This window comes from Babylonia areolata, chromosome 26 (assembly GCF_041734735.1).
Source record: "Babylonia areolata isolate BAREFJ2019XMU chromosome 26, ASM4173473v1, whole genome shotgun sequence".
Classification (NCBI taxonomy): domain Eukaryota; kingdom Metazoa; phylum Mollusca; class Gastropoda; order Neogastropoda; family Buccinidae; genus Babylonia; species Babylonia areolata.
Genome location: NC_134901.1, coordinates 25,466,403 through 25,478,030, shown reverse-complemented (window position 1 = coordinate 25,478,030; position 11,628 = coordinate 25,466,403). Strand labels below are relative to the sequence as shown.

The 11,628-nt window shown below is 42.5% G+C and overlaps 1 protein-coding gene across 1 annotated transcript in view; it reads right to left on the bottom strand.

The window, feature by feature from the left end:
- The window catches only part of LOC143300346 (zinc finger protein 423-like), an 87,494-nt gene that overhangs the window by 29,142 nt on the left and 46,724 nt on the right, over positions 1 to 11,628 (bottom strand). The window contains exons 4-5 of the mRNA XM_076613949.1: positions 10,253 to 10,488; positions 5,504 to 5,643 (exon numbers count right to left, since the gene is read on the bottom strand). Of these exons, the coding sequence (XP_076470064.1) occupies positions 5,504 to 5,643; positions 10,253 to 10,488 (376 nt within the window). The remainder of the gene's footprint in view (positions 1 to 5,503; positions 5,644 to 10,252; positions 10,489 to 11,628) is intronic.

The window sequence follows — 11,628 nt, the reverse complement described above, 5'->3', positions numbered from 1 at the left end:
GCCTGAACCCCCTTCGTGTGTATATGCAAGCAAAAGATCAAATACGCACATTAAAGATCCTGTAATCCATGTTAGCGTTCAGTGGGTTATGGAAACAAGAACATACCCAGCATGCACACCCCCGAAAACGGTCATACACGTAAAATGTTAAATGTTACATGTTTGTCTGAGTGTGTATGTGTGCGTGCCTGAAGTCTGATTGAATGACACAGAAAACGAATGATGAGCACCCAATGGCAGCCGTCAGTCGGCTACCCAGGAAGGCAGCCTATTGTGTAAATGACCCTGTGTTTGTAAAGCGCTTTGAGCTTGGTCTCCAACTGAGGATAGGTGCTATATAAGTATCCATATCAATCAATCAATCAATCCTAGATTACTAACACTGGTCATTTTTTTCTACCAGACAATCACAGAGTCAAGAGAGTGGCGGTGGAAGTTGTGACTCCTGAAACCATGTGAAAATTGGTTCTAGAGTTTTTTGTCCCAAGGGAAATGATTATGGAAAGAGTGGACAGAGCCAATGTGTTGTGCCTGACTAGTAATTAACAAAAAAACAAAAAAAAACCCATTCTTCTAATTCTGTACACGGATATATGATATATAACATTTGCAAAAGTTTGTTTTCTCTCACATCTCTTTGATCTGCTCACTCCAAAATTTCACGACTCTTTTAAATGTGATGATGAGTAAGGGGACAGATAAATATGAATATGAAGATGAATGCAAAAGGAACAAATAAACATGAATATATACACATTGCCAACAAATTCCTTCTTTAGATCTGAGTGTAGTGTAGTGTAGTGTAGTGTAGTGTGTGTGTGTGTGTGTGTGTGTGTGTGTGTGTGTGTGTGTGTGAGTGTAGTGTAGTGTAGTGTAGTGTAGTGTAGTGTAGTGTAGTGTGTGTGTGTGTGTGTGTGTGTGTGTGTGTGTGTGTGTGTGTGTGTGTGTGGTGTGGTGTGGTGTGGTGTGGTGTGTATGTGTATGTGTGTGTGTGTTCCCAGTTCTTAAATTGCCTACCCAGAAAAAAAAAATGAAACAGTGTTGTTGTCAATCTCACACCATGTCATTAACTGACTGTAATGGGACATGGATGAGATGATACACCAAGGTTCTGTGTGTCGCACGCACTTATCGCACATGAATGAACCCATGACTACAATACAGTTGTCCCTTTGCATGCATGCATGCATTCGTGCGTGCAAGCAATGTGTGTGTGCGCATGGCTAAAACCTCAATGAATGACACTGGAAACAAATGATGAGTGCCTAACAACAGTATCAGTATCAGTAGCTCAAGGAGGCGTCACTGTGTTTGGGCAAATCCATATACGCCACACCACATCTGCCAAGCAGATGCCTGACCAGCAGCGTAACCCAACGCGCTTAGTCAGGCCTGGAGAAAACAACAGCTACGAGTCAGCTCTATCCAGGTAGGCAGTCTGTTGTGCAAATGGCTCCCGTGTTTGTTAAGTGCTTAGAGCTTGGTCTCTGACTGATCGTAGGTGTTATGTAGCTTATGTCATGAATTGTGTTGCTTTGCAGGGTATTTTTGTTGTCTTTTTCTAATTTTTTTTTTTCTATATCTTTTCCAATCTGAAGTTTTGTTCTCTTATCAGTTTAAATGGGTAGAAAAAAAAACCCAATCCATCCCGTTTAACCCAATATTTCCCAACCTCATCAAATAAGACAACTGCAAACTATAACTGGCAACAACATGAATGATAATGATATATTCAGATTACTAACTGTGAAAAGTTGTACCATGTCCCTGTGGTCACGGATGACACATACATATCGGTCTCCCTCAGATCTCCACTCTGGAGATAAACTTGCCTGTGTCACTGGAGTTCTGTGCAGTATGGTTAAAAAAAAAATGTGGCAGACAAACTGGTCAACCATCAAATCAAATGACAAAGCTTTTTGCTTAAGAGTCCCCGAGGGAGCAATGCGTTATCTGTGCTTCTGGGGTATCAATTCAATCTCCAATAATTAATACAGTGGGGAGAGAGAGAAAGAGAGAGAGAGAGAGGGAGGAGGAGAGGGGAGGGGGGGGGGGGGGTGGGGGGGCAGGCTGCACTTTCACACTGATTTGAAAGCAGGGTCTTTTATATTTCAAACCATGCTGCGGATCAATAACGGAAAATGATGAATTCCCCTTCCCCCACCACCACCATTGCACCACCCCTGTTTGGAAAATACCAACACTCACTCCTCTCCGCACCCTGTCCACGTTTTATGTTCCCCTTGTGTGTTCCCCCCCCCCCCCACACTTTCCTCTTCAGCCCCTTGACCCCCCTCCCCCCTCCTTTCCTTACCAGGGTCCCACCGCTCCAGACAGTAGAAGATTATACCGGGGGAACCCAATGAATAGAAAAATAATCTTTTTTCACACAACGACACACACTAAGAGCGCTTGGGGCCCGTCCACAACTTCTGACCTCAATGCTTCAACCCGTTTTTTTGAAATGATGGGCCCACGGTAGGGTATAAATCACGCCGCGGGCAGAAAAGGTTAATGTTTTTGATGATGCATTTTCAGTCCTGCCGAGCTGCCACGCTGCGATTTCCGCCGCCCCCAGGGGAGGCAAGCCAGCCAGCCCCGAGGCCGCTCCTGGGAAATCAGCGGGCTGAAGAACCAGGATGCAATTACGTTGGCAAGCACGAGAAACGGCTCCAGGGAGTGGAGGGACGGCAGAGCGAGCGACTGTGGAGAGTTATGTCAGAGTTTCCCCAATACCAAGGCTATTCTTCACAGTTCGCTAGTTTGCATTTCAACAGATTTCCTCCTCCACTCCCCAACTTCCCCCTCCCCGTAGTTTTCCTTCCACCTCTTTTTTTTTTTTTTTTTTTTTCTGCTGTCCATAAGTTTGTGTGTGGGTGATGCGATTTCCCCCTTCCAATCGGGCAACATTTGGCTTTAAACCTGCTTGAATGAATTTTGTGGGAGATGAAAGGATTTAACTTCCCATAAACCCTGGCACTAAATGGATGGGAATAAAATATATGATGCATGCACGGGATGCCGGAGGAGATTCCTGGCTTGTTCTCAGTCTGAATCAATAACTCCCCCAACCCACTGCGGTCCTTCACTTGGTACTTCACTGTCCTCGTATTTCTTCAGTGCAAAATGAACTCTGCCAATGCAATGAACTCCACCTCCGTGGAGTGGAATTTTGCTTTATGTCCCGTCACATATACTGCTGATTGTAGACATTTTTATTAAAGTATTAATTTTCACATTTGAATGTTATCATTTAAATCAAACATATGAGAGGAAGGGAATAGTGAGTTGGGAGAAACCGGATGGAAGAACGATGGAATCAAAGATGAATGTTTGAAATAAATATTTTAGCATGATTATAGAATACTTCTTCATGGACTCTGTTAAAGAGAAGTCGTTACTTTAACAAGGGAAACAAATGACTGATAATGAATGTAAAAAGTAAAAAACATCAACGTTCCCAGTGACCTGTGATGGCACACTTTCGTGCAGGTAAGGCCTCATCAAATCACAGTAAAAAAAAAAAAAAAAAAAAAAAATCATATGCTTAATTCTACCTTTGCCAAAGTATTTGTTTTCAAAAAAAAAAAAAAAAAAAAAAAATTTGTGCACACAAAATGATTCATGCTAGCAACACAGCAAGGTAAAACAAATAAATGTGATCGTTTCTTTCCACACTAATAATTCTCAAAAAAAAGACGAAAAGAAGAAAAAAAATCAGACTGAATGTAGTCAATAAATGCTAAAACATTGTCTTTCTCACCAAGCAGACTTGCTCTGTAAGACACTGAGTATAGATATCTTAACAATTTCAAAATAATGTCAGGCAACTTCAGAAGAAGAAATTAACTGAAGAAATTAAAGTTACAGAAATTCCAAATATTTATTACACAAATAAAGTAAAAATGTTATTCATCACCCCAGTTATGAATCAATCAATAACTATATGAAACAGTACTGTTCTTACAAGTGTTCAGTGCCTCCAAAAGTGCACTGCTGCAGAGCATCATTAGATGAAGACAGACTATGGATGTTTTTCAATAAAATTGCAAGACAGATGAGCAATGCTCATTGATTGACGAGTGCCACAGCCAAGTAGTTTGAACACTGGACTTACAATCTCTGGATCCTGGGTTTGGATTATGGCTGTGTCTGGTGGGTAAAAGGTGGGAGATTCTTCCTATCTCCTGGGTCAGTATACATGGGTTTAAGGGTGAAGGTTTTTCCTATCTCCTAGTCAGTATATATGGGGTTAAGGGTGCAGGTTTTTCCTGTCTCGTAGGTCAGTACATATGGGGTTAAATGTGGAGATTCTTCCTATCTCCTGGGTCAGTATATATGGGGCTAAGGGTGCAGGTTTTTCCTGTCTCGTAGGTCAGTACATATGGGGTTAAATGTGGAGATTTTTCCTATCTCCGAGGTCAGTATATATGGGATAGGGGGTCCAGATTTTTCCTATCTCCTAGGTCAGTATAAATGGGATAAAGGGTTGAGATTTTTCTTATCTCCTAGGTCAGTATGTATGGGATAAAGGGTTGAGATTTTTCCTATCTCCTAGGTCAGTATATACGGGATAAAGGATCAAGATTTTTCCTATCTCCTAGGTCAGTATATATGGGATAAAGGATCGAGATTTTTCCTATCTCCTAGGTCAGTATATACGGGATAAAGGGTTGAGATTTTTCTTATCTCCTAGGTCAGTATATATGGGATAAAGGATCGAGATTTTTCCTATCTCCTAGGTCAGTATATATGGGATAAAGGATCTAGATTTTTCCTATCTCTAGGTCAGTATATATGGGATAAAGGATCTAGATTTCTCCTAGGTCAGTATATATGGGATAAAGGGTTGAGATTTTTCCTATCTCCTAGGTCAGTATATATGGGATAAAGGATCTAGATTTCTCCTAGGTCAGTATATATGGGATAAAGGGTTGAGATTTTTCCTATCTCCTAGGTCAGAATATATGGGATAAAGGATCTAGATTTCTCCTAGATCAGTATATATGGGATAAAGAATCAAGATTTTTCCTATCTCCTAGGTCAGTATATATGGGATAAAGGGTTGAGATTTTTCTTATCTCCTAGGTCAGTATATACGTAAACCTTTTAGTACTTGACCCTCATGTTCAAAGCAATATCTCAGTAAGTTTTGGCTTGATTTTGATGCTTTTTTTTTTCCATTTTGTACACACCATGCGTACACACATGCTGAAGATCAAATACACACATCAAAGATCCTGTAATCAGCATTCAGTGTTATTATGGAAATAAGAACACACCCAGCATGAATGCCACCCAAAAACAGAGTATGGCTGCCTACGCCGCAGGGTGAAAATGGTCATGTGTGTAAAATCCCACTCGTAGATCTATATGAATGGATACAGGAGTTGCAGTCCATGAACGTAGAGGAAGAAGAAGAAGAAGACAAAGAAGAAGGAGAAGGAGACAAAGAAGAAGAAAAAGAAGACAAAGAAGAAGAAGAAGTAGAGCACAAACTCACTTGTCGAAGACAGCATCGCACTGGGCACACTTCAGCTTGCGCTCACTGGCGTGCAGTTTCAGGTGACGGTCGCGGTGACGCTTCTCTCGGAACAACCGTTGGCAGTGATCGCAGCTGTATGGCAGCTGGTCACTGTGCACCTGAAGAACAGCAAAAAAAGAAGGTAACATTGAAAAAAGTATGGACTGACTGGGTGATTGATTGGTTTGTTAAAAACGTGTGAAAATAAAAATTGTTTCTCTCAGAACAAATGCTGGCTGTGACCACAGGCTGAGACAGTTGTGCACCTGATGAACAGTGAAAATAAAATCAATATGATGATAAAAGTACTGATTGATAGGGTGACTGATTGGTTCGTTGAACTGACGGGCACAATAGCCGAGTGGTTAAAGCGTTGGACTGTCAATCTGACGGTCCCGGGTTCGAATCACGGTGACGGCGCCTGTGGGTAAAGGGTGGAGATTTTTACGATCTCCCAGGTCAACATATGTGCAGACCTGCTAGTGCCTGAACCCCCTTCGTGTGTATATGCAAGCAGAAGATCAAATACACACGTTAAAGATCCTGTAATCCATGTCAGCGTTCGGTGGGTTATGGAAACAAGAACATTCCCAGCATGCACACCCCCGAAAACGGAGTATGGCTGCCTACATGGCGGGGTAAAAACAGTCATACATGTAAAAGCCCACTCGTGTGCATTCGAGTGAACGCAGAAGAAGAAGGTTCGCTGAAAACTGAAAATAAAGGTTTCTCTCAGAAATGTAAAAAAAAAAAAAAAATTTAAAAAAAAAAAAAAATCATACAGTACTGAATGATTGAGTAATTGATTGATTTGTTAAAAACATGTGAAAATAAAATGATATGAAAATCAAAGTGGTGATTGATGAATGGATGGATCAGTTCATTTTTGTTTTATTCATCTTTGTTTTGATTCATCCATTCACTTTGTTTGCTTTAAGACGGGCGCAAAAGCCGAGTGGTTAAAGCATTCGACTTTCAATCTGAGGGTCCCGGGTTCAAATCTCGGTAACGGCGCCTGGTGGGTTAAGGGTGGAGATTTTTCCGATCTCCCAGGTCAACAAGAACTTTATTTTCCCCTCAACTTTAATTTCAATCCTTGATTCTTCATTTTCATGTTATTTCATTCCTTCTTTCTCTGGTTATTCATTCTTCTTTTTCTTTTCTTTTCTTTTTTTTTTTTTTTTAATTTTGCATGTATCTCTATGTCCAACTTATTCAACCATTTTGTTATCAATTAATTCAATGACCAACACTCCACATACATTATTTGGGTATTCTGATGAACTTCTTTTCCGAAGAGACAACAGAGCAACAAAATGTGAACAAACTCCAAAAATAAAATATCTTATCTTATCTCTCCTTTGCTATCAAGAAATACTCCAAAAATATTTAGAAACTTTCTATCTTCTTTGCCATCATGGTACATTCCAAACCATTCTGAACAGTTCTCTCTTCTTTGCCAAGACTTCACAACCTTTAACGCTGACGCTTATGGCCCCTCGGTGTCTGACACCACACCCACGTTCCTCTCTCAACATCAATTCCTGCAGCGGCAGAACACATTATCTAAAGTTCTGTCACGTTGGGTCACACACCAGAGGAGACCCTGCCATGCTGTTTGAGTCAATTCAGTGCTGACAAAGAAAAAAACAATTCCAAAAGTTTCTGAGTGAAAACAAGTCACAGTTTTTTGGGTTTTTTTTTATAATCTTTAAAAAAAAATTTTTATTAAAAAAGGCTGAAACACGGCCTGACTAAACAAAACTATCAGGCAGATTAAACAGTATTCTATTTGGAACTATCAGGTGCAACTGATCACTGGTTTACACCCCCCCCCCCCCCCCCCCCCCCTTCCCCCACCCTCCCCACCCCCCAGAAAAACAAAATCGAAATGACGGAATCTTGGGTGTTACTGATCAGGTGTAGCAGTGATACAGTACAAAACGCTGATCTTTGTGACAACCTTTCCCCCCACGCCCCCTCCCCCACCCCGCTTCCGAGTGACAGTTAAAACAGCGCCCCCATTTGGGATCAGCAGACCCAGACAACGACCTATTATGCCCCCTGCCGGCGACCATAATTGTTTAGTCTCCAAGCCAGACTGTGACAGAGGTCCCCTGGAGTCTTCGTTGTCACCACCACCATCGGTACCACCACCACCACCACCGGTACCATCACCCACCCTCACCCTCACCACCGCCACCACTACCATACCACCATTACCCACCTCCACTACTGCTGCCACCACCACCACTGCCCACCGCCACCACTGCTGCCACCATCACAACTGTCACATCATCAGTTCTTTCACCGAGAACCCGCTGACACCAAAGTTTCTGTTTCAGTTTCTAGGAGGTGTCAAAGCATGGGAACTGATCCGTATACTCTACAGCACATAGCCAAGTTATACCTCGCCTTTTCTCTCTCAATACACACACACACACACACACACACACACATATATACACATATAGATATATGTCAGGTTATACAGCTATCAATCTATCTATCAATATGTCAAGTGAAACAGAGTAGACTCATGTCATGATGACATGACCAAACTGAACTCAAAATCATAATAATAATTTGCTTGAATGGGTTTCTGTCTGAGGTCACTAAAGGCATGGCGCAAGAGACGAAAGCTATGCAGAAGAGGGAGGGAGGGGGTGGCAAAGAAGGGCACAGTAATTTTGATTGAAAGGATCACACATGAAACGAAAATCACAATTTCTGGTTGTGTGTTTTCAGGGTGGGGGTGTGGAGGTTGGGTTCCTGCATGATCCGCAGGCTGTACTTGCTAAACAAAGGCGTGAAACAGTAAATGACTGTAACGGACAATGTCAAGATTAGTTTCAGCGTGTGGTCCAAACAGCAACCGTCCTTCCGTTTTATCCATGTCTCTTTCTCTTCTCACAACCACCCTATGTCTCTCTTGCCAAAACCATCCCCCCCCCCCCAACCCCCTCTCTCTCTTGCTCTCACTCCTCCCCTTCCCCCTTTCTCTCTCTTTCTCAGCTCATAGGGCAAAACTGTGTTCTCTCAGACTTTAAGTTCCCTGAGCTTTCAGTTTCCTCAGAGCTCTCTCAATACTCCCAGCTCTAAAGCTTCCCCCCAGTTTCTACTTTTCTCCGTTCACGGTTTTCTCAGTTCTTAGTTCTATGTTCTATGTCAAAGAAAGAAAGTAAAACAGTTACCAGCAGCATAAAATAACCACCAACACCTTTTCCTCCGAGTCACAAATTATGTACCCATACACACATGTACAATACCACACATACACGCACAAAATGAGTAACAAAAAACAACAACATTCACACGAACTCATGCTTATACCTCACACATACATTTACACACACACACACACACACACACACAATATAATATACACACATGATGTAACACACACACACACGATATAACATACACACCTGAACTCATGTTAATACCACACACACAAGATATAATGTATACACATGAACTCATGCTTATACCACATTGACACACCATGCCATACAACACCACACACATATAAAACATATCACACACACACACAAAGCGACACTCTTACACACAAAACAATCTTCTTCACCACAACACACAAAGACACAGACAACCCAACAGACAAAACGAGGTCAGTCCAAACTGCCACTGCTCTTCCTTGTCATCTCTCTTTTTCAGTTACTTTCCCTGTCTCAGTCAACCCATAACCTCTCCCCCCCCTTCCTCCAACCCCCTCACCACATGCACATGTAGACACACAAAGTAGTAGTGTTGCTGTTTATTCTTTTTGATTGTTTGCTTGTTTTTGATCTAATATCACTAAAAAGTGAAAAAGACATTAATAATAATAATAGTAATGGATACTTATATAGCACACTATCCAAAAATCTGCTCTAGGTGCTTTACAAAAACGCTTTGTTAACATAAAACATTACATCTATGTTACATACACACACCAAAATGTGACTACACACACACACACACACACACACACACACACACACACACACACACACACTGCATACATACATTTTAACAATACATGTGTATCTAACAGCTACCCCAACACATACGCACACATAGGCAGGCACAAACTTACTTAATGTAAAGAAAGAATAGACAAGTTCAGCATCACCACCACCCTCCTCACGGCAATATCCACATGTCTTCCCCTCCACTCATCTATGTGACTGGGATGAGTGAGTGTCCAACGATGCCTTGCTGTGAACAATACTCATTCTGTCTTGAGGGGAAGAAATTCTCTTGAGTGTTGAGAAGCGATTTTTAAAGTCTGTCACCTGAGGAAAAGGCGAGCGGTGGGTGCAATAGCCAAGTGGTTGGTGTTGGGCTTTCAATCTGAGGGTCCCGGGTTCGAATCTCCGTAACGGCGCCTGGTGGGTAAAGGGTGGAGATTTTTTTTCCCCATCTCCCAGGTCAACATATGTGCAGACCTGCTTGTGGCTGAACCCCCTTCATGTGTAAACGTAAGCAGAAGATCAAATATATACACTAAAGATAACGTAATCCATGTCAGCATTTGGTAGGTCACGGAAACAAGAACATACCCAGCATGCATACCGAAGAAAACGGAGCATAGCTGCCTGCATGGCGGGGTAAAAACGGTCATACACGTTGAAGCCCACATATGTACATACAAGTGAACGTAGAAGTTGCCACCCACGAACAAAGAAGAAGAAGAAGAGAAAGGTGAGTACGTGGAGTCCTTACCCTCTCATGCACCACCAGGTAGCTGGTCTGTGGGAAGGCCTTCTCACAGAACTGACAACCGTAGGGGTTCGCTTCGCTGATGCCGATGGCAAAGGGCAGCTGATCCTCGCTGAGGTGGAGGGGCAAGGGGGACAATACTCCTTCCTCCAGACTGGGAGGTGGGGGCGAGCCCAGCCCCGATTCTGAGCTGTTCCCTTCTGGCTTGTCCTCTGATGATGTCCAAACCATTCCGGTATCTGTGAGAGAAGAAAAGAAAAGAAAACTGTCCAATAAACAGAAAAATATGCTGAGGTCTAGGTTTTTGTGTTGTTTGTTTGTTTGTTTGCTGTTGGTTGGTTGTTGTTGTTTTTTTTGTTATTTTTGTTGTGTGTGTGCGTGTGCATGTGTGTGTGTGTGCCCCCAAATTTGTGACTTTATATTTTCTATTATATATTACATTTTCCAGTTGAAAAAACACCGAGGCAACCATGTGTTTGTTCTGTATTGTCCATGTGTTCTGTGTGGCTTGTTCAGGATTAAAGAGGCTATGCCAGTCTTGAATAAAAGCTAATTTGTGTTTGCACATTTCTTGTCTTTGCTGCTGTGTGCACATGTCAAATGATGGGTATAAGGGCAGGCCCTGGCGGTTGCTTTTTTAGGAAGTGTCTGGGTTTGTTCCAATGTACCTTTTATTTACCTGTGTGCTAGCTGAATCGGTAGTGTAAGCAGCACTGACTTGAAGTTGTGAATGGAGAGAGTTACCACTCTTGACTATTTGTTTATATTTTCTATGTTTCAATAAATGATGAATGATGATGGGGTAATGATGCTGCTGCTTTCGGGGGTCCATTTAGATTTGGGACTACTTGAGAGAGACAGAGACAGACAGACAGACAGACAGTCAGAGACAGAAAACAAGATATACAAACACGCAGACATCTGGGGGAAAGAATAGGGGGTGAGGGGAGAAGAGGATTAAGAGATGAATGCTTGATATGCCTGATTTAATATCAAGATGAGAGACAGAGAGAGGGGGGGGGGGAGATGGAGGGAGAGAGAGAGGGGGGAGGGAGGGGGAGAGAGATGGAGGGAGGGAGAGAGACAGAGGGGGGGAAGGAGGGAGACAGAGGGGGCGAGGGAGGGAGGGAGACAGAGAGGATGGAGAGAGGTGGGGAGGGAGGAAGGGAGAGAGAAAGAGAGGGGGAGGGAGGGAGGCAGGGAGGGAGAGAGGGATGCTTGCAAAAGAGACAAAAGGTGTGGGGATGGAAGTAAATCATGAAATGTTAATTTTTTTGTACCCTCCACACACCCCTTTCCACCTCGTGCATTCCTCTGTCTATATTAAACAAATAAACAGCCTATATAATTTTTTTTTTAATCCAATACAGAGGCAGGGC